The sequence below is a fragment of the Thermobia domestica genome, chromosome 8 (genome assembly GCF_964235325.1).
Source record: "Thermobia domestica chromosome 8, izTheDome1.hap1.1, whole genome shotgun sequence".
In the NCBI taxonomy this organism is placed as follows: Eukaryota; Metazoa; Arthropoda; class Insecta; order Zygentoma; family Lepismatidae; genus Thermobia; species Thermobia domestica.
In genome coordinates, this window is record NC_137461.1 from 44,645,153 (window position 1) to 44,670,161 (window position 25,009).

A 25,009-nucleotide genomic window follows, 5' to 3' on the forward strand; every position below is an offset into this window, starting at 1 on the left:
AAAATAATTAAAAATATATTTACCATAGATTGGAACATCCTTTTCTGGTGTCAAAGAATGGTGTATGACACCACTGTTTTCTCCTGCAACTGATGGTATTTGGAAAATAAACCCTGAAAAGCATAACAAAATAAAATACATTATTTGAAAGCATTGTTAGGTTTGTTTCATTGTGATTTTAATCAATCGTATTTTTTTCCATTTTTTGAGCCAACCTTTTCTTTGATAAAAAGAGTAATCTTGCTACCAAGCCCGAGGGCATTCGGTGATATAGCAAGAGATGTATAGCAAACACATGTTCGCAGCTAGAACACTTAAGACAGGAATATTTTTGGAAGAGCTAAATAGAGTTAATCTTACATTTACTCATACATACCAAGAAACAACTGAAAGTTTCAGGGGAACTGAAAGTGGTCTCAGCCAGTACCGAATCTAGAAATTTTGGCTCCCCTTCCCGCAACAAAATTTGAAAGGGCCCCCTCTATATGCAATAGAGTTTCAAATACTTACGTTTTAGAAGAAATCCTTCCTCCTCGACTTCATCTTCGCAAACTTTCATATAAGATATCTCTCCCCAATGGTCGAAGCCCTCTCATGGTTGATTGCCAACATCCCCAAGTCGCCATTCTCTCCTGTGTTATGGAACACCTTAAACAGCTCTTGATCCTCTTTAACTCATGTGGTTCGGATTCCACGTTAATCAGTAGGTCCACGTCTCATATAGCCTCGCTGCTGAAAGGGACGCTAAACTAAAATCAACTCAACTCAACTTGATCCTCTTTAAGATTTGAGAATGACCTTTCACAAGCCACAGTTACGGATAAAGTCAGGAATAAAGCAAGAATAGTCAAAACTTCAGGATAACTTGGGGCAATAGTATTAAACTCGACATATATAATACCGCCAATTCAGAAACAGTGTTGATCTTTGAAATATGGTTTTTAATTTCAATAGTAGTGACGGACCGATGTCTTGGTGGTACTTCTTTTGAATCTGGAAGTCTATTGTAAACATTAACCCTGAAGCAAGCCTCGCTGTGTCCGAAAACCGACGATCTTCTACCACTTCATCGTAGTGTTTTCTTTCACTTTGGGTTGTTTTTTTGCTACAAACACAGGGTTGACTTTCCACTTTGTAGCAACAGCTGAGGTCTCTTGTTTTATTTGATGATATTCTTGATTCATTTTCTTCCATTTCTCTTGGCTGTCTTCAAGAGTGCGTAAAGGTTTCTCAGGTCAATTTGTTTAGTTTGGAGAAGTTGCGATGCAATGTTCAGTTGTGAAAATATTTTTGACAGCACCACAGTCAGAAACACAAAATCGAAGGAACCCGTGACTTTCGCCAATCGCTCTGCTTCTGATACCTCGTTAGCCTTCTTACTTGTCAGCGAAAGTTTTCGGAGAGTTTTCATTACATCAGCATACCTCAACGTGATAGCTACAATGGACTGATACCGTAAAACCTATCTGATTGGATTGAGCTTTTCCAAAGTGACATCTGATTCTCCTGTCAATGATAACATAATATCCCACCTATTTATATGTTGGCCAAAAAATATATACAAATCCTGGAGCTTTGTGAAGTAACTGGCAACTTCTTTTATGCCTTCGACGGTTTCATTAATGACAAGGTTTAAATTATGTACCTCACAGTGAATAGGCATATATATAGCTCGTTCTTCAATTTCTTGAAGTCTCTTCTGAACATCTGAGTAAGCAGACACATCAGAGCAGCGCCTTTATATCCCTGCCCTCTGCATTTTTTCAAAGACAATCCCAATTTTTCCAAATGATTTAACACCAGAATTGCAAGTCTGGATGCAATTGGATGTAAAAAAAATCCTAAAAACACTTCAGCAGTGTTGCAACTCTTGCAAGAGGTACAATGTACGGATAAGTTTATATTTAAACCCCTCGCATGCGAAGACAGCCTTATCCGCAAGTTGCACCGTCCAAGTTAGAGAAGGTCTTCCCTTTCAAGAATTGATGGAGATGCCAGAAGAGGTAGTAGTCGGAGGGAGAGACGTCAGCAGCATACTGTTACTGAGGATAAGTTTAATACTGTAATTTGTAGAGAGTCTGCACCGTCATTTAAGAGCCATGTGGGCGAATATTGTTGTTCAACATGAATTTGCCACGTTTATTTACCATTGCTGGATACTTGAAAACAAACTTGAGTTGCATTTCGTTTAACTGAATGCTGTTACGATCTGCATTGTGGTTTCACATTGCCTGAGAAAGACATGATGGACTAGTATGTTCAAACTGATAGAGTTACAAAGGCGTTTAATTGTTGGTGTTCTTCTAGCTGGGGCATCGATGTATAAAACACTATACAGTGTAACACAAAGCACAGTCTAAAAATTCACGACCGCATATACAGTGTACGATAAAACAGTGTTGGCAAAGCACAATAGTGATCAAAAAATGCAGGATAAGTACCACCGAACCTGAACCGCACTGTGACGAGGTAGAGGAAAACGTGTCTACGAAAGTGACTACAGAACTTAACCAGCACCAAACCAATACCATATTAATACAAAATGTTCCAACTTTCATGTGTTTCCATTATTTTGTCCAATAGGTTTCTGTTATTTTGTTCAATACCTAAGACATATAACAGTGTTCTTCCTGATATCTTCAAGATATTTTTATTCTTAACTTGCACTTAATATATCTACAATATACTTTACTTGAATCCTTTTCTTTATTAAGTCTTAAAAAAAAACCCACTTTTTATTGTTAAAGGTTCTGTGTGACAGTATGCAATTTCAGCTTTGGGAGGTGACATACATTTTCTGAAGGATCCATATCAGAGAATTGTCCGGACCATGGAAGAGTTAAGATCACTATTTTATGTCTAACAGCGGATGGGCAGCGTTTCCTTTGACATGGTACACTAACACAATTAATAATTTTTCTTAGTTTTTTGGTGTAGCTATTCAGAATTAGTAAATATATTTTTAATAACAGTACTGTTCTCAGTTTCTGCTGCTTTTTCTACTTCTTTTGCACAGTGTACATTAACTTAGAACTCGGACGTACAGGAAGAGATGGAGTGAAGATTGTTGTAAGATACTAAAGAATACGCAACATAAAGAGATAAATCAAACCTGATACTCAATGAATCAAGTGTATAGAAAAATTTCGTTGTGAAAGTAGCTAGTGATAACTCATAATTCTCTTTCAACATGTTTAAGAGCATAATTTCTTCGTGAAAGCAATTATCATAAAGCACAGTATTGGCTTAAGGAAGAAAAGTGTAACTTTTTAACCCGAGAAAGCCCACGCTAATTTTACCCTTAAAAGGCTCAGGGGTGCCTCTGATACTCCCTGCTGCATATACAAGCTACCTGAACTCACCGCGACCATTTGTATTTTCCGTCATTAATAGGAAAGGCTAGTCACTACTTTGCTATGAAATCATTTGTCAATGGTAATAAACAATGAACAGTATCAAATAATTAGAAAAGTACATATTTCAATAGGAGCCTCAGAAGTACCCCTTGGGCCTTTACGTTAGTATAAAAAATAACGCTATTTTTTCTGAGGTAAAGTCAAAAAATGCTTAGGAAACGCAGTCAGAGGGTGTATTTCAACGAGATAGAAGAATTCTAGAGCGCAGGATACGGGACGAAATATCTATTAAGAATAATGGCTTTAAAAATTGGCAGGGTGCCTGCGATGCACCTCTTAGGCCTTTACGTCAATATAAAAAAATAATCCTACTTTTTTTCTGAAGTAAAATAAGAAAACGTATGAACAACTCAATCAGGGGGCATATTCCAAAGAGATAGGAGAATTCTAGAGCGGAAGACACGCGACGAAATATCTATTAAGAATAATTGCATTAAAAGTGGACTAGGGTGCCTCTGTGGCACCCCTTCGACTTTCTCGGGTTAAAAAATGAGAACTTCTTTAATTGCCATTCTTGCTTCTATAATACTATAGGGAAATATTCAAAATATGAAATTTATTTGGTAACAAATCCACATCTTCAATTTTATTAATTACTTTATTTATCATTATGACCTACATTTTAAAATGTTTTGCACAGTCTTTCTTTGTGGTCAATTGAAACGCATCTTTGTGTGTATGCTCCTAGATTTGATTCCTTGTGAGTGATCACTGGCAGGAAGTTTGTTTAGGGTTTAGGATCCATTTTTACCACCAAAACTATATGAAACGTGAACCTACAGCCAGTGGTCGAAGTGAGACGGTATGCGGTGGTATGCCATACCGCCTCTGGTTTATCAGTGATGAAAGCATATCGTCTCTAGTTTTTCAATGATTAAAACATACCCCGTTACTGTAAAGTAGATGATAAATACCTTTAATAAATCCATTTTTATACACAGTAATTGATGAATAGCTTTTGCACGTAAAATGATTTTACTTCTTATGTAGAAGTAATTTCTAAGTTGACAACATCGACATTTTTCTTATCTTTTTCCTACCTTTTGTTTCTAAAATGAGGTGCGTTCAAAGAATTTACATAGTTTATATTTTGATGTGTCATATTGAATTGTTTCTTTTTTATGTGTGTGTATGTGTCTTCTTCCATTAATGCCTATAAATGTCGTGTTTTGAGCATTTCAAATTAAGGGATATCTGCTGTGGGGGCGGACCTTCCGGGGGTTTGGAATATCTCACATTCAAGTGGGGGGACTGGGAGTTTTCCCACAGGAAATTGTTAATATCCTCATTTAGTTATTGAGCATTTCGTGTGTAATTCTCTTTAATACAACATAAGGGGATATATTTTTTATTTTTGTCAAAAAGTTGTTAGCGGGAAATCAAAGTCTCTCCATATCCCCCTTCCCCGTTACTACAGAGAAGTTCTCCAATGGTTTTCAGTCATTATGTAAATATAAATGCAATCTTTTAGTCAATATACACTCACTGTGTTTCAACATTTAGATAGGCGGTATGTCGAGTTAAAATCGTAATTAAACATACCGCCTCTGGTTTCTTTCCACTTCGAACACTGCCTACAACTCAATGTAAACTTCGAAGCACACAAGCCATGGCCTTCTCAATCTGTCTTTCGAGGGTCGTGCACAAGCACGCACCAAAGTCGCGTAAACTTAACCATCTAGCCATAAGTAAGCTTAATGGAAGCCCACGTTGTTAAACTGAAGATCCACGCCTCATGTAATCTCGGTGCTAAAAAAGCAATGTTAAACCTAACCGAACAGAAAAATCAGCCAAACGAGAAATATCAAACAATGTTACGAAGATAACGAAGATACATTACTAATAATATTATTTTTCAGCACAGGGGAGCTTCAAATATAATAATGAGGAAACTTGCTAAAGAAAAAAGATATTGAAGTATCCGAGATAAAGATATTGAAGTATATTCATTGAATGGGAAGACATCAAATCTTTACTTGAGAGCTTTTCTCTATGAAAGAACTGTTAACTCTCACCAGGGATGCCGAACCCCTTTGGTCTATGACGTGCCTTCTACTAACTTGCAACACTTCCTCTATTGAACTAGGTAAAGCCTTGACTAAAACGTATTATTGTATCAAATCTTTCTCAATACCCCTAAAATTTCAATGACGCCAATTCCCTCTTTATGAGCACCTAAAAGTTACTTTAGTGATCAATTGAAATTTAAATTCCATTTTAAGGGTATTTGAGACTGAACTTACTGCTTAGTACCCATTGCTCGGCTTTCCATTTGAGAATATGTATACCCACCGAGAGGAAAACACTCCTGGATATTTTGCCTTGTCATGTAATCTTCACATAAATTAACTGACAAGAAGAACCACTTCCAAAATGAAAAGTCGAAACACAATATTTTCACGAAATTGTCAACCAGTTACTTCCAAGAGCAAGAATCAAACTAGCAATCTTCACTGCTCTAACAACTTCAAGGCACTCTAACCGATTGGTTTCGAACTGGTTCTGGGTTTGAGCCTCTGAAGGACGACCCATAATTGTGGCAAATCCCCAGTTGTTTCTTACCCGTGGTTTGAAATGCGAGAAATTTAAGTATGCAACATAAGATGAACACAGAATACCTCCAATCGTACCAAGGAAATATACATTACCAGGGTAACGAAGATTTATTGTTACAATTAAAGAAAATAGAAACACGACACAGAAAAGTTTTCATAAAATGTGTACGTCACTAATATCAAAATAACAATATAAAATATTTAACGAGTTTCCATGAAATGCCCTTTCTCTTGTGATTTACTAATAATATTTCACGAATTCATTTTTTAATTTTTTCCACATAATTTTCAAAGAGGAGACGGGGCACAGTTCCTGCCGATAGATAAGAATTCTCCCATTATGTATAGTATTCCTCAAGATACCATTTACTTCCGAATTCATGGTACATCACAGTTGAATAATCATTAATGAGGTTCTTGGAACGCACTTAATGATGTTCTGCAGAAGAGAACAACCACTCGCAATTGCTTATAGTTATATTTACCCACACTGAAAGCCAAGAAAATGGTTTTTCAAGGTGGTTGATGCGTTGCACTTCCAACTGAGAAAATCGCAAAAGGCAGAGCCGGCCTTAAGCCGATTGGACCGATTGCTCCCAATCGGGCCCCGCGCCGAAGGGGGGCCCTCGTTATTGCCGTCTACTCTACTGTTCAACTTAATCTACTCTCCAGTGCCAACTTAACAGCATATTAGGCCCCAGAACAAACAAGTGTGTTGTGGTACCTATGGCTAAATTTTGCTCCTAATACATGTAATTAATACATGCTGTTCTACTCGCGGGGCCCCGTTCAAATGGTTATGGTACCCTTAAGATGTCTCTGCTACTCTCAATTGTCAAGTACATACAACAACATATTGCAATGCAAGTACATCCATGAACTCCACAAGAGTATGGTTTCTCCCTCCCAAGTAAATGAATAGTTTGTATTAAGTTTCCGTGCATAAGCAAATATTTTCTGAATTTAATGCTGCAGTAGTTTCTTTATTTCCTTACATTTATAATTTATGTTGTAAAAATAGATATTATGTCCAGGAAGTATTCTGCACATACTCCACACCCTTAACACTCCCCCAAAATTTCCTTACACACACACCCCTAGAAGTAAAAATATTGTTTTCATTGACTTTGTGTAAAAATGTGTATTATTATTCTGGGTGCATATCTTCTTTTATTTTGAACACCCCACTACGTAAAAGAGCTCATTCGTGGCTAAGCGGTTAGCGTACGCAACTTTGGCGTGGGAGACCCAGGTTTGATTCCGATCAGCGGGAGCTCATATGGTTCGGATTCTACGTTAATAAGTAGGTCCCGTCTCATATAGTCTTGCTGATGAAAGGGATATTAAACTCAAAATCAACTCAACCCAATAAGTAAAAGTTCCTGATTATGTCATGTGATACTACCGTGAATAATCAAATCGAGAGATGGTGCATGTCCTTTCTCTTATTATACCTATATTAAACTAACTAACTAACTCTATAGCCTATGGAACCCGGAGGTTCAATGTCGCGTTCACAAAAGCTTTCTATCCTTAGCTAATTGGATCCAGTTTCTACTTTGTATTCCTATCTCTGCGAGATCCATCTTGATATTGTCCTCCCATCTGCGCCTAGGTCTTCCTAATGGTCGTTTTCCAATGGGTCTTCCAGTCAAGACTTTGAAAGCGTTTCTACTTTCTTCCATTCTAGCTACATGACCTGCCCACCTAAGCCTCCTAGACTTGACGACCCTAACAATGTTTGGTAAACCGTATAAATTATACAGTTCCTCGTTATGAAGTTTCCGCCATTCCCCATTCCCGTTCGTCTTGGGTCCGAATATTCTTCTCAGAATCTTGTTCTCAGATACTTTCAGTCTATGTTCTTCCCTCAGAGTAAGCGACCATGTTTCGCAACCATACAGAACAACAGGCATGATTATCGTTTTATATATTTTAAGCTTCAAATTCTTCGACAGAATTCGCGACGACAAGATATTTAGAACCGAATAGGAACACGAATTCCCTGCTTTTAGTTGACATTTAATTTCTTCGTGAATATGATTTTCGTCTGTTAATATCGATCCTAAATATTTGAAAGTATCCACTTTATCAAAAGTATTATTTAATAGTATTTTAACGCATCCACAATTTGCCGTATTAAGGTCCCGACGCACTTCCATGTATTCTCTGCGTTTACTTCTAAACCCATGTCCCTGCAAGCGTTAAAAATACAAAACCATAGGACAAACTTTGCCTGTCCTACGAAAAATCCCATGGATGTATTTTCTTTTTCTAAATCAAGTCAGGAAAACCATATGTATCCTAGTGCGTACTGAATGTGTGGCTGCTTATGAAGGTTTGTCTTCTAACTCGAATAATCTAATAGAACATATGTCATTCAACTTCCATCAGTTCTTTAAGGTTTATGATCGTCTCATCACCATTTCATTTTGTCTGCAGTCGATAACGATTTCAAGCTGATTATACCATTCGATGTTCTCACTAGCGTAGGGTCAGTGAGGGTAATTATGAGACAGATTTCACAACTTTTCCGCGTCAGCTTACATTACTTTTGAAAACATTTACCCTAGGTTATGGTGCCAGTAGAGTAACAGTTTGCTGACAAGAAATTTCCTGTCATCTCACAAGTTTATGAGTAAATGTCACATTTGCATTGACTCATAATTTCCCTCCAAAAGCGTTGTCCTCAACTTCCTGAATGTGATATTGAGGTATGAACGAATCCACTTGTGTGACCAAGGAGTTTTCGTTATTTTGTGTTTACTATGTAAAGATATACAAATATTTGGCTGAGTTACAAGAAAATAACTAAAAATAAAAGAGGAAATATCTACTGATGTTATTATAACATTTTTGTGAATTGACTATAATAGGCCAATAGGCAAATAGCCTATATTTGGTAGTTTCCGGTTACAAAACAGGCTTATGAAATAAATTTAGACCAAGTTAATCACTAAAACAACTTAGGCTATTTGACTTCTTTTTCTTTATGCTTTAGTATACTGATATGCAGCCTAGGCTATTTTCAACAAAATAATGTAGGTCTACAATTTTCAAAATTATTAAGAAACGAGATTATAGGACTATCTAAACTACAGAATACAGTTTTTCTGAAACTTAATAGACTAGGATACATAGACAGATTTCAGTTATTTCTCAAATATATTAATCTAGCATGTGTCTCATAATTACCCTCCATACAAGCAAAATGATATATATATATATATATATATATATATATATATATATATATATATATATATATATATATATATATATAATGTAATCCTGAAAGGAAAGCCCAAGGGACAAATTCAACTTAACCTATAACAGCAGACCTACCAGGCTTCCACCAACACCCATTGGTTTTACAACAGTGACATTACTGCCCAAGAAGATATAAAAGTTAATGATTAATTTCAATTTCAAAACAAGTTACTTTGAATAAGTTTGTTTTAAAAAAATGGTACATGCAAACGTTTGTAAACAGAAACTTAAAAATGTAGATAGAGCACTGTGAAGTTTCATTTGGAAATGTAAAGTTTTTGTATGCATTAGTGATACATGGAAAATAAAAGTGATGCCAAATATTTGTCGTTGCGTGAGTACGTATTGGTTATTTGTCTTCCCGTGCTTTTAAGAAAGCTACAGAAATTGCGTTTTAATTGCAATTCAAAGCAATTAATATTGAAATTGCGTATTCCTTTAAATATCGTAGCATATGCTCGTAGTACTTACTGTCTCATTTTTTAAGAGTAATAACACACATTTAATGGCATGTGTGGAATTAAAAATTTAAGTTATTCATTAATCCACAGTTTCAATATAACTTCTACAAAACAAGCCTCTTTATTCATTACTATGATTAATATTAACCTTTCTATTTATTAGTTTTGCAAATTTGTTATTAAATAATCTGATCACACAATTTTCCAGACATAATTTTAAGATGTTCATGAGCAAGGAATCAAATCTAGGCCTAGTACCTACTTGCGTTGCTCTTGTCAATTTACTTAATAAAATATGAAATACGATATACGGTATTTTAATTGAAAAAGATAGTATCCTATTAGTTATACAACCTTTCGTCAATCAAAATGTTAGAAACAACCAGAAAAACTAACATTGATATTCAAATATTCAGGTCATGTCTTGCCTTCCCCACATTTAACATACAATCGCCGCCACTGGAAGCAACCGGCTATGGTCCCTCAAGCATGTTAAAATGTTGCTAACTCACTACATAAAAATATATAAAAAAAAACAACACTGAATGTTCAGAAACAACGTACATATAAGACTGTTAATTCAAATAAATTTTCGATTAGCAATATTGTCGGCTGGTGCCTGTCCATCTTGGTTACACGTGGTGCAATGAAAATAGAATTGCAATCAAAATATGCTTTGTTCTGTTGACTATGACAGACAAAAGGTATTTGGTTTCTCATCAATGTTCACCAACACACAGAAGGTTTTTTCTTTTGAATATAAAAATATTAAAACGGATTTTTCCCTAAGTTGCCTTAAACAGTTGGGGACAAAAGAATACCTATATGGAACTTGGGAGCGGTTATAGCACCATGGTAGGCTACTGGGAGTACAATGGTATGCACTAGCTTGTAAATCACTTATCATAATTTGATTGCAGAATGTAAGTTTAGAGATGGGAAAGAACCATAACAGGTTTCTTGAGCACTTTTAATACATTTTTTGTTATTTTATCATTTAATTTTTTTATCATTTAATTTATTATTAATTTTACATTCTTTCAACAAGAAGGCACATACATAATACAACCTAATGACATAATATGATTATGATAGATGGCTCTTCACAGAAGCTTTCGCTTGTGAGTGAGAAACCATCTTCATAAAGTATATATGAGTGAAATTTTATAATTTTTTCCTCTTTTTTCTCTTTTTCTTCCTTCCCTCCACCATTTTTATCTTTTTATTTTATTTTTTTTAAATAAACCCCCCAGTAGTTGTAGATAAGCATATTTCAAGTGACGTTAGTCGATTATTTACTAATTTAATACATTAATTTAATACGTTAACGCTCTTAAGTCATCATCCTTTATTTCCTTTAACCAATTAGTTATTAGTATTTTTAATCTAGGCATTTTTCCTTCTTCCCTAATTTCTTTTGGAGTATTATTAGGAAAGTTTCGGAGCCAAATAATATGTTTGATTTTGTGATATACCCTTATTTACTTTTATTGTTTCAAGATCTTTTTGAGTTACTTTTCTTGTTCCATACCCATGAGAAATTTTATTCCATTAATTTTCATTTTTTTTAACATAGAGTAGGACTGCTTTTATATATAATTTTTCAACAGTTAAGACTGAAAATTCTCTATACAGGTTTTCTAGACTGTTTTCTTTGTTTTTATTTAAACATATTCTTATAATATTATTTTGCAGAACTATTAAAGGTCTTATATGCGTCTCATAGGCAGATCCCCAACTTAAGATCACCATTATATTTCAATTTTTAATCTTTTTAAAATCATCTTAAAAGATGAACGTGGGCAAAGGCGTCGATTTCTCTGTAATTTTGTAGGAACCCATTCGGATGTGTGTTTGGTTCTAGACAAAGTCAAAGAAGGCATATATGAGAATTTTAAGACAAATTGAATTCAAATTATTGCATTGTAAAATATTGTAAATTCATAAAAATACATATAACAATGCATGTAACAATAAAAAATCCATATAAAAATATATATTCATAAAAATACAGGAGGCCCACATAAGTATTGGGAGGTGGGTCCCTGAGGATCGGCGTCCTTGACTGTGGGATATTAAAGTAAGAGTTTAATTTCATTTTAATTCATGTTTTTGCTCTGTATACGAAATTGCTATGATTTCCTGCTATATGGCCCCTAAATAATGTTAAATGAAAAAACAAGGAATTGTTAAAGTATATTTTTTTATCCTTGTTAGAAATAATGTTCTGAGCATGTCTTTCTGAGGAATATAGGCAAATTTTCACTTCAATTCAATATAAGTACAACGCGTGAAGAAATAATGGCTATACAAAATATTTTTAAAGAAATAAAAAAAATACTATGGTACAGTCTTTTCATACATGACCATAAATCATACATGATCATACACACACACACACGTATATATATATATATATATATATATATATATATATATATATATATATATATATATATATATATATATATATATATATATATATATATATATAAAATATTTACAGTATACTGTGTAGAAAACGTAGCTTAGCAATAGGTGTAATAAAAAAGTTGAAAATATCAATGAAAAGTAGTGATAATGGCCAAAGAGAACATGGCACGTTGCTGAAGTCAGATGTCTGAAGGTGAAAAGTGTAATCAATAATGAAAACAAACATTTTTTGTTTTCGTAACAACACACTAAATCCAAGAAATAACTTCTGTAATAAAACCAGTAATGTTGCAAAGGAACAAAGAAACAAGTCCACTGTCCTATCATGTGTTAAATTGCTCGTTAACTTTCAATATTAATATTATTACTATTATTAGAACAATACTTACGTGTTCACGAAGCTTTTTACGATAAGAAATACAGGGATGTTATAAAGTCCTCGCTATATAACAAATGCTTACATATAGTTTTTTTTTTAAATAATGATATTGCAGTGAAATAAATGTTAAGATCTTTATTGAGACTTTGATTTTGTATCAACATTCATAGATACACAGCCGCCATCATCACTACACCTACAACTGGGCTCCGTTACATCATACATTCCTGCAACCTCCGACGAAAGTCGTGAATACTATTCCGTCTGGCGTCGTCAGAAATGACTTTAACGTGACCCCATAACCAAAAATTCCAAGTTTGCAAAATCGGGGAACCTAGAGAGCCAGGAGGTGGGGCCTCTGCTTCCAATCCACCTGCCAGGTAGCTCACGGTCAAGGCTGTCCCTGACGACTTGTGCAAAATGTGTGTGTGTTGAGAGAAGGGGACTCTGTATTGCTGGTAGTGGATCCACGTTGCCATGTCACAGTGTTTTCATCGAAGAAAAACGAGCCTATGAGGCAGTTCATTGATACGACACACCACGCATTCCCGCTTTCTCTTTCGTGCGTTTCATATTCATGAGGGTTCTCAATTCCCCAAACAAGAAAGTTGGGCCTGTTTACTCTCCCTGAAACTTGGAAAGTTTCCTCATTTGAGAACATAAGTAACTGCAAAAGTTCCCTGTCATTATCCAGTCGTTTCAGCATGAACTCCAGTCTCGTGTCTTGATCTTCTTCTGTAAGTTTATGCACAATTTTAATCTTGTACAGCTTGGCTTTCAAAGGCTTACGTATTATCTTGCGCGTTGTTAAATGAGGGATTTACCAACTTCGGTGACCGCCGCGGAATCGATTTTGTTGGACTTCTCTCCAGGTTGTTGGCAACCTTTCGCACCGTCTTTGGGTTCACTGGTGGCATACCACTTCTTTGCACATCACAAACACTCCCGGTAGCCAGAAACTTGCTGTGCCAATTTCCTGTTTGCTGTGCTGCGAGCTAACTATACCCCTGACATCAGGCGATACTTTTTTGTACACTCGTCTGACGTTTCGTTCCACTAATACACCTGATTTTGGTTCTGCAAACCAACATACACATTGTGCTTTCTCATGTACCGATGCCATTTTCATGACATTTGTTGTCACCAGTGTTGCTAACCTAATCACTATGATACTGTTTCTAACCAAAAATTTACAGATAATCGCACAATTTAAAATGTATTTCACAGCAACATCATGATTTTTTTGTAAAAAAAAAAAGTTATAAGCATTAATTTTGTTTTATAGCAAGGACTTTATAACAGTCCTGTATATATATTAAAAATGGGCTATCCAGAAGAAAAATGAACCATTCTGGTGTGAAAAAAATATTATTTATGGTGTGCAAAAGATTTACGGTATGTAAACTACATACGTTATTCTAGTTTTCTATGGAGTTGCCATAAACATTCAAACACTTGTCATAGCCTGATTCCAGGTTTTTATATTGATATTATACTCTGTTGGCCCCCCATGTTTCTAAATTGTCTTTTAGTTGACCAGGGGCGGGAAAGTGCTTCCCTGATAGTCTTTTCAATATCTGGAATAAATGGAAGGATTCTCAAATTTGTCTCACATGTTCAGAATTCATAATTCCATAGTGTACATGTTCAAGTTTGGATTATATTTCACTGCCTGGCCTAAGCTGAGAATATTCGTGGCTGAAGTATTCTTATTGCTACATTAAAATGTTTGTTCTTTCCGATTGCTGATGCGCTCAAAGGTGCTGTCATAAATGGTTGAATTCATTGCAGACAACATAACACAATTTTAAAAAAAACTGGTATTACGCTGTGATAAGTGCTTGAATACTTATGGTGGATACCAGAAAAATAAAGTATATATACTTTCTATACCAGAAATCGTTTGAAAGTATCATTTGCCAATTGTGTTACACCTACAACGGTTCTCTTGTTCGGATGACCCTTAAAGTTAAAACGCACTCCGAACGCTAATTTCTTTAACTTAATATATCTGTTTCCAACCTGGATTTCGCGTATCCCTGAGGGATACGTACTGAACATTTCAGAGTTACTCAGGAAATATTAGTATTGTTGGAAAACACATTTTATCTTTTGCTTAAAGTGTTAAAGAATATACAGAGTAAGGTAACGAATTTAACGTTTTGGCAACAGTGAACACGGTTTATTATTGCGTGAGAGGTCGCACGTCATTATCACAATTTTGTATCTCTAAATAATAACATTTAGTTGTGATGGAGTCATGGAACAGAGTACAACGAACATTAGCTGTAGGGGCATATTATAAAAGAAATGATGGTGTCCGTGCCACTTACATTTACAGAACATTTTAATTTTCCACTTATGATCTAGTGTCGTCTAACAATGCCATTAAACATGAATTAATAATTTCAGAACAAACAGTATCTTTCACTGAAGTAATGCAAAGCGTGTATGTACACTGGACAATATTAATAGAATGGTGCACTACAAGAAGACTATGCAAAAGATTGATTGGTATAAATTAGCGACTCTTTAAGTAGAGAAGTTAAAAAAGGCGTGGACATACAGCTTAAGGTGGGATCCGAACAATATGAGCTCATGGCGGAAATCCAACCCCGGTTTCCCGCGTCCAAGATGCGTACGCTAACAATAGCCACGAGCGAGCTCAACGCGAAAGATTGATAGAGTGCGTAAAAAATAAAATGGAATGCGTTCTTGATGTAATTTTAGATCCTTGGCATAATTAGTTTTATATTCCCATAAATTGATGTAAGATTGTAAGGATCATCTTGTCACTTAGTGTTAGTTTTATCACGTCCTTACGGTGTACTAATAAAGGCACAATTGGCTGAAGCACCCTGCATAATCATTTGAATAAGGTTAAAACGAAGTTGACGAACGAATAAGAATAGCATTAATCTTATACATAATGCTATATATATAAGCGCGAATATGAACAGTAACTAGCATTAATCTATATATATATCTCTTAAAATGTCCCCCATTCTCTCTGCAAAATGAAAAATAGTGCGGTTATAATTTTGTGGTTGGATGCTCAGTCGGTGCTACAACTAATTCCAAAGGTATTAAACGAGATTGAGATTGGACCTTTGAGCCAGCCAGTCGAGTACTGGCATCTTCAGCTCCGCAAACCTCTTAGTGATTATATGCGCTCTATATATGCTGCCAAAGGCATGTTGAAACACACGGGCCATTAATGTGCAGCTGCCAAAGAATAGATAGCACAGAATGTCTAGGATTGCTCGATAGCCGTCAGCATTCATTGTTAATACCAATGATGCCACCCAAACCGTAGAAACAGGCTAACACTACGCTTCCTCCACTGCCAAATCTTACAGTATGAACAATGCACCCGGTACGTAGTGCTCACCTTATATACGCCATGCAACAAACGTTCATTGGATTCCCACAACATAAGCATGATTCATCACTCCACATGTTGCTCCTCCATTGTCCAACTGTTCATTAACGTCATGTTTTACACCACTGTAATCCGCGGCACTCGTTCACTTGTAGGTTCCAAATCGGCCATTGAGTCCCAATTCTAACACCTCACGAGGAATAGTACATTTACTAACATCACTTCCAGATGCCGGCAGGAATTCTGTGCTTTAGTATCCAACTATTTTTGTCTGTATACTTTCACTGCACTAATGACACATGACCATTCACTATGAAACAATTTTCATGCCTTCCCTGCTCGAGTTGCGGTTTTATTGCTCCCCAGTTAGAATTTCACCTCTAGGTTACACACTGTAGCACATGAGATCTGGAATTTGTCGGAAATTTCACATATTGATTGACCAAATTGATGCGTTTAAATGATCATGGCCATTTCATCTGCATTTAACTAACTCACGCTGTCCACTCATTTGGACTACCTGCAGACGCTTGTGTAACGTTCACACGAGAGCTCACTTTCCTTCTATCGCCACATGTGATTAATTTTTAACACCTGAACGAGTACACTTGTCTTTCGGTAGATCCAGTGGTCAATAATAGAAATATCGCACCCCCACTAGAAGAGTATTATATCTCCGAAAATGGTGGTTCTGAGATAAACCTATAATTTAGTAAAGAAAAAAAGGTGCTCTTTTATCTGTTTAAAATTTATAACGTTATTTCGTCTGGTTTCCGCTTGGAAGCGTTAATAACGGTAATCGGTTTTGGGAATATGACAGGCTACGAGCGTCTAGTAGTGTTTTTACATCATTCTATACGTCAGTAGTAAAAGAGTTTCCGAAGGGTGAACGTCGCTGATGACTGTTACATCTCAGTTGCAACTGTATTCGGCTGAAGGTAAGTTAATTTTTGAATTCTCTTTAACGGATGCCTGTTACATGTGCAGGTGCAACTATCTATGCCGTATATTGTTAATTGTTTAATAGATTGCATTTTGTAGAACAACGTTATTTATATAGAAACACCCATATTCAACTTCTTCGAAACAGTGTTTATTTTCCATCTCACTCTTCTTGTTGTAATCTAACATTATGTAGCAGTCATCTCTTATAAGGATATTGATGTTTCTAATAACGTATCTATACATCAGTTAGCATTGTACCACAACGAAATATTATTACATCTTGGAAAGTATCACTTTAAATTTTACGTACATACTATTTCCAATTTACCAAACTACGTTGATTCCGACAACACATTTTTCATAAATATTCCTTCAAAACACCAATGAAGTATCAGAATGGTATAGGAGTATCAAAAATTCCGGTGCGACTCACAAAGAATTACTTCTTTGATTTTTTTATAGGAATAGCATTGTTGTGTGTTTTCATTTTCTAATTTACAAGAGAGGTATTGTTGCTATAAAGGCAACCAAGAAAGTTCTGGCGCATTTTCACCCAACACCTTCGAACATAGATACGGTATATCACCTAAGACGTACCTGGAAGATCTAAAATAGTCCCCATCTGCATCGACGACCTTCTGCTAACGATCTGGAAGGCCATGAATTCCATCGCCATAGAACTTGGTGGGCCTTGAAGCGAAGAAGACAACAAGTGCATTTTGCACCTCTACAAGGAATTTGAACGGGCGTCGTCTAAAGTGATTGTTCAAAGAATGAAACATGTGATCATCGGATGGTGCAATGTCCGGGGAGTATGGCGGATACAAGTGTTTCCCATCCAAGGCGTTTCCCACCAGGTAATCCCAGCCACGTGGGGCTTAGCGTTCTCCTGAAACAGGAGGACCCCTTGCGATTCAGAAGTGTTGGCTCCAGGGTTTTGAGTTTTTCTTGAACACGGCTCAACTGTTACAGTACTTAGTTGCATTGATGCTCTGACCAGTTGGTAGCAGTTCCCGATGCACGATGCCGCGAGCAGTCCACCAAACACACAGGAGAGCCTTCTTCTGGTGCAATGCAGGTTTCGGCTGTTTTGGAACCGGTTCATGGGATACTAACCAATGATGACGGCGCCATGGGCTTCGTACAGAATCCACTTCTCATCACATGTCAACATTCTGTCCAGAAATGGCTCCTTCCTCAGACGAGACAGCAAAGAAACACAGACGTCTGCTTGCGTTGCCTTCTGGCCCGGGGTCAAATCATGTGGGTTCCATCGACTCAACTTGTAGGGCTTCCCAAGTTGATAACGGTGCTGCCGAATGGCTTCTCCACTCACACTGAATTGTAGTCTCAGTTCCTCACATGTCGGGTTAGTGTTCATCTCAATTGCTGCCCGAAGATCTTCATTTTGTACATGTGTTGGTCTTCCAGCATGTGGTGCGTCTTCGAGTGTTTCATCATCGTCCTTAAACTTGTTAAACCACCGCTGCACTGTCTGCGTAGTCGCAACATCTTCACCAGAGGTCTGCCATACCTTCCGCCCCGCTGCAGCGGCTTTTGACCCCAGCTTGAACTCATACAGCATACACATTCTTATGATTCTCTGTGGAGGTCCCATGTTCACTCTGACCTTATGCAAGTTCAGGGTGTAACTGAACAGCCACAACCAGGTAGTATGTTGGATACACCCACATCAACAACTGACCTTCGCCTTATCTCCATTCGCATCCAACTCACGGTGTAAGGGCCAATTGAACACAGACCTGCACAGCGGCGTGATTATATTTTGGACATTGTTGTCTAGTGCTCTACCACTATAATATTTATTGCATGCGTGTAGGGCATGCCCTCGGCTGTTCAGCCTATTTGATGGACAGGTTCCGCCAAACGAGGCACCCTACCCGTAGTTCCCATATTATGTACGTTTTCCTCGTGCACGAAGTGCAATGTCAAGAAATATATATATCTATATCTATCTATCTATCTATCTATCTATCTATATATATATATATATATATATATATATATATATATATATATATATATATATATATATATACATATATATATATATATATATATATATCGACCTTGACGCCTTAGCGTGTAACCCCTATTCACTAAGGGAGTGTGATGCGCCCACTTCGCCGCAGAACCAAAGTTCTGTCTACCAGTTACCTACTGGTGGAGGCGGACTGCTAGCGAGCCAGTCCTCTCTTACTCTGCAGGCATGGTGTCCCAGCATTTGAAGGTAAGCTCATCTTCCACTCATGCTCGCCATTACCCAGGTTACTGAGATTGGCTCCTATGAGCTACCAAATCTTATGGTGTGACCACAGCCCGGCAGAGTCCAACCCAATCCGGGAACCCCGAGCAATATCTGAGCCGTGTTCAGTCCCGGCCTAGCCTGTCTCTATCCATCAACTGGCAACCGTCTTCGCGTGTAGAGGTACCACACACACGTCGAGAAACTCCCGTATCTCATCCCAGTACGTGTTTAGTCACCATTTAACTTTGATACCATGTCATATTTCACAGAGGTTCTTCCCTTTCAGTGGTATCAGAAATCGTTGCCCTTTTACCTGGGATTGGCACTTCTCTCTAGTCGCCGTTCCCCTACCAGTAGGATCGTCCAAGCTATACGGGACTTCCAAGCAGAGGTACACCGTACATTACCAAAGCCAATGACTGATGTAGACAGTCTGCCGAAAAGACATCTTCATTTGGAAATAAGCTATACCCCCTGGTAGGCTCGCCTCTCTTTAATGTGTTGGGGTACCACGAACAGTTGAGATTCTTGGTATCTTCTCCCAGACCCAATGGTAGGTGTAAGCCACCATTTGGGTGAGAGGCAATGGCCCCTTCTCTACCCTGGTAGGGCCGCCCTGTAGGACTACCTCTCTTTTTACCCTGTTGATTTACCACGTTCACTACCAGACCCAATGGCACGTGTTAGTTGCCCATTTAGGTATCGGTTTTCCTCATACCCTGGCAGGGTTAGAAAAGGTTATTGCTATCTCGTCAAAAGTACTTAATTGTGTCTGTAATAAGGTGTGTGTGTTTTATGTTATCGTAAATCTGTTAAAATCTCGATTTCGATTTTTTAAATGATTATCAAATGAAAGGTTGGGTGCAAGAACCAGGTATGCCGACATTTAGAAATTTGTCCGGAGCTGCCTGCTTCTTGCTCTAACTTCACGTTGAACATTGTATATAGATATCATACCTCCTTTTACGTTATAACACTGAATATGATCATCGGATCCACATGATTCTTGCACACAATGTAGAGTGATTTTCATTGCATCCAACCCTTCAAATTTTCTTCACTCTTATCGTCGCTCACAAGTTGACCAAAGAAAAAAAAAAAAAAACTCTTCCATAGATCTCTGTTCCATGTTGAGAAAGAATATACATGTAGAACATACGCATTTTGCACTTACTCTGTCTACAATACTTCCTACCTTTCCAGTGAATATAATTATATATACACTGAACCCTTCAATGTATGACTTTTGATTTTGTGTCAATCAATATAAGATCCTCAAATACATGCAAAGACTTCCCAGACACCACTCTAACAGTTAGTGAAGGAACTTGAACACGTTCACGTGATCAATGGAATGTATTAAGTTAGCGACACTTTTCAATATGGTAAAGTAAAACTAAAAATAAAAATAACCTAAAACGAATTGTTTTCTGCGATTAAAAAAAGCACCGAAAACTTCCGTCTGCTCGGAAAATCTGAATTTTAAAGTCCGTTAATACAGAATTACTAATTTAATGTTCTATTGTAATTTTTGGACGTAAGACTAAAATATATAATTAAATTAGATATATTATTAGAGTAATCCAAATTATGCGTTATTTCTTGATAATTATGTATCATCTTTTTAAAGTAGGCTTTGTTTTATATTAAAGAAGTAATGGAAAACAAATACCTTACCTTCTAAATACCTTATTCTTTATCAATGTATTAAGTAAGCATTTGAGTGATTGGGACGTGTTCATTCGTCATGTGGTACGAAACACACTAGGTTTGACGTGTGACAACGTTACGACGTACCTCAGTTTCATTTAACGTTTGCATTGTCCGTTTTCGGTTTTTGCTGGCGTGATTTTGTACAATTTTGAAATTGAATTGAACTGAGGGAAGCAATGTGAAGGTATAAACACCCAGTGCGGGATTATGATCAGATGACGAGAGAAACCACTTGAGTGGTTAGTATTTAGACGATTTAGTTGTCTCCCCGTGGTTTGATATGATACAAGATCAGTTCCATTTTCATCTACACAAATACCTGAAATTATATCAACACCCCTCCCCATTTTCACGAACTTTTCACTTCATGTGTTTTATCCAGCTCTAGATCACTGATAATCACATGTGGAAACAATTGTTACAAAAACACGTCAGAATCATGTGTTCGGAATCATGTAGTGTGAAACAAAGCGCGATACGTGATCATTCCGCAGACCCACTCTCCATTATGGGCAATGCGGACAAAGTGCTTCCGCATTCTTTCCGCATTCCGTCAGTCCACATGAACCTGGTCCTTCAAAACACAATTCAGCGCAGAAAGACTCCCAATTGAAGCAGGTAATGAATTGTTCTGACAAGGTATATAAAATAACAGGTAGCCCCAGTTCGCGTTTAGCGTTCTGATTGGCTCCCTGTCCGTGATTTTGTGTGGAGGAACTTTTGCCCATCATGAAACAGTATATTAACTTGCATAATTGCGTATGCAGTGTTTTAGTAGGTTTTTGAACGATACCTCGCGTTACCCAAGGATGCTATAAAATAGAGGATCTGCCCATATGTATCGTCATCCTATTAACCGAATGAAGCCAAAAGAAACAACCTAGCATTGGCATGTCTAATGGGCTACTCTCGTTTTCGCCATATATGTTGGCTCAGAACATGGCGATCTTCATACGTAGACATGTAGTGTGTCTGTCGTTTATTTTTATTTAAGTCGTTGCGTCAGGTTTATATTGTAATATCCTGTGTGATGTCGTAAACAAGCAATTCCACGCATCAATGTTTGCAAACACCACCACATGGTTCGGCAAGAGGATCTTCCACTAGAGGGACCTATAATCACATGCAGGCGACGGCTTCTGGCCCCTCCCATGGAGCAGAAGACGACATCGGAGCAGCAGCGCCACCGCCACCCAAAAGGATCCTATAAATTGGATGGACGAAGGCAACTCGAGACCAGTTTTCTGGCGACCCTCCTACTGTCTGCTTCGGGACTTTAGGAGTAACCTAACCCCAGGGCCTATAGTCTGCTACGAGACTACGCCTATCCTTTCTCCTGGCTTTGCCAGCTTCGGGGCTCTGACTGGGAATCCCAACCTCAGCCGCTTTGCCTGCTTCGGGGCTCTGTTGGCCATCTAACCTACCCAGTGCTTGCTTCGGAGCTTTGGGCACCTAAATTCCACTCCTCTTTGCCTGCTTCGGAGCTCTGTTGGAGATCCTGTCTGCGACCTTACGGTCAAAGACCACCTATAACTCACCTTGATTCTAGAGAGATCAATTTGTATAGTACTTTTGTGAAAATACTTTTATAGAGGAACTTTTTATAATAAAAACTGGTAGTGGGAGTCGATTCCGGACGCTCTTTTTATTAACTACTCTACCCAAAGATCCTATATGAGACAAAGTTTTACAATATTATACAGTGGTTACATGCTGCACGTATGGATGTATAAATAGAAGTGAGAAGAAATTACCCGAAATAACCTTTCACAGTAAGAAAATCACCAATCATAGGATACATATGGCTTCACGATTCTGGGGTATGGGAGATCCTCTATTTTAAAACATCCTTGGCGATATCTCCACGTGACGTCACCGACTGCAAAGTATCCTGCGGAAAATGAGAGCAGAAAGACTAAATCGAGAGATTGTTGCCACATTTGGTACAGTTGTACCAAAGTCAGCCTTTTTTGTCATTCATCTGCCCGTTGGAACCATGCTGACCTTTTCAGCCCCTTTTGTGAAAAAGTTGTTACAATTCTATCCAATTCAGCACCACTTAACAGACACTTGTCACATTTTCAAAAGTGTCAGTAAGATTTTCCTACATATCAATTTGCTCATACTGTGTGTTGGACTCTTAAAAAAATGTTGCTGAACATTCATTCTGTGATGTTCTAGTTAGAAATAATAGATATCATTGTGACTTAAAATTATTAATAATGTGTTGGGATGTATTTCAGGGAAGGTTCTAAGACTCTGGGCCGGTTTTACATGTTTTAACAAATGTCAGTTTAGTTATCTATATTCTTCTTACAATCTATTATCCTCCTTTAGTTGTGAAATAAGCGAGAATGAGGTGTAATAATTTATATTTTAATATTTTATTATAACCTACTGTTTACATTGTACTTAAGAGATGATTGTTCCTTGTTTTATATATTTTTTCTAGTGGCCATAATACCGTTTTTGTTTATTGGTCCTTACAATACATACGAGTGCCCCACCTTGCCCCCCTGATTGGAGCCATTGGTCTCTGTTATAGCTCCTAAGTGTGAGAAAAGTTTCATCTACTTCCATGGTTGTTCGGGGTCCTCCTATTTGGATGTTTTTAAAAAGTATTTTTTTTTAAAGGAGCACTTTCTTGATTTGGACTCTTGGAAGAGCGGGGAGTGTTCTAGAACTTTACCTCTTTTTGTTTCGTGTTATAGAGCCATGTATTACCCTGGCATAAAACAATGAATTCAGCCCTTTTTGTTTCAATTTGGTACCATTTTTCAGCCCACTCCAGAGCTAGGACTGTGGCAACACTGCTCAAATCGAGAGTCCCCTGTTGCTCTGATTCGAAATGGACACTGACGGCCTGACCCAAACGCCAACTTCACAAACTGCATTGTTAATTATTATCTTGTTTCTAACAGAACAAATAATTAACTTAAGCAACCGATAAACCTATTATTGTTTAATTAAATTTAATTCCCTGTAGTTAATTTCTTTTTAAAACTCTGAAGTTTGAAACTTTAGTATAGGCACTCTTTCTTTTATGTTTTTAAAACATTCATTTATTGAAATGCTTAGCTTTTCTCTGTTGGCTGGAACAAGGTGACCAGAACTTTCACTTTCAAAAACGGGACGCATACGAATCGGCGGCGGTGGGGGTGGGGTGTGGTGGCTTCCACATTGCATTTTGGGACACAGCAGTGCTTTCAATTTACAAAATACACAAGTAAGAATGATAACACAGTGTTTCTAACTTAAGTATTACCCAACAATACTTTCAACTACTTGAACATTCAGAATTCCCACTTGAACCACAGAACACTCCATTCTCATTTGAATATTCAGAAGCTCTGGGCACGGCTGAATCTTCCCAATGAGTGTTGGTATGGAAGAGTGTAGAATTTGCATTGATCATATAATTACCGGACACCTGGGTCATATTTGCTTAAAAACGGGACATTTAGGCGTCCCGTTTGAGAATCAGAAAAAAACGGGACAACGGTTGAAAATAAGGGACTGTCCCGACTAAAACGGGACGTCTGGTCACCTTGGGCTGGAATTAAAATTTAAATGATAATTTTAATTAGATCTTGGTTTCAATATTAATTAGATTAACAATTAAACGACAGTTAATTTTCAAAGAATTATATTTTATTTTGCATATTATAATTTTATGTTTTTTCTTAAAATAATGCTTTGTTTATACAATGCTTTATCTTTTCAATTAAAATATATACTTTTAAATTTGGTTCCATTGGGACCCTTCAACAACTAAAATAATGTTCAGTGTAGCAATCATATGGTTAAAGTATTGTTATACTTTTTATTCTTCTAGGTTGCTCTAGTTACTCTATTTTTATATAGTAGGTTATTTCTGTTATTTGAAGATGACAAAACGTGATACATTCATTTTTACAGGAAAGCAAATTACAACCTTATGAATTAAATGTAGACAAGGATGGCAAAACATTATATAATGCCATTTTTTAGTCATTTTCTGATATTTCGCTCCGAGATCTAGCTATATGGTGGAAAAAAGCTGATAATGCCTTAATTAAAAATTATATAGCTATTTAGAAATATAAATTCATTTTAGCAATATATGTATATTTTTACACACATGCCTGTTGCTCTGTACGGTTGAGAAGCATGGTCGCTTAATCTGAGGGAAGAACATAGACTGAAA

The 25,009-nt window shown here is 37.0% G+C and overlaps 1 protein-coding gene across 1 annotated transcript in view; it reads right to left on the minus strand.

The window, feature by feature from the left end:
* Positions 1 to 5,948, minus strand: part of LOC145692113 (proclotting enzyme-like) — a 43,599-nt gene extending 37,651 nt beyond the window's left edge. Inside the window, exons 1-2 of the mRNA XM_081767407.1 lie at positions 5,837 to 5,948; positions 24 to 113 (exon numbers count right to left, since the gene is read on the minus strand). Of these exons, the coding sequence (XP_081623533.1) occupies positions 24 to 113; positions 5,837 to 5,948 (202 nt within the window). The remainder of the gene's footprint in view (positions 1 to 23; positions 114 to 5,836) is intronic.
* Positions 5,949 to 25,009: the final 19,061 nt, after the last annotated feature.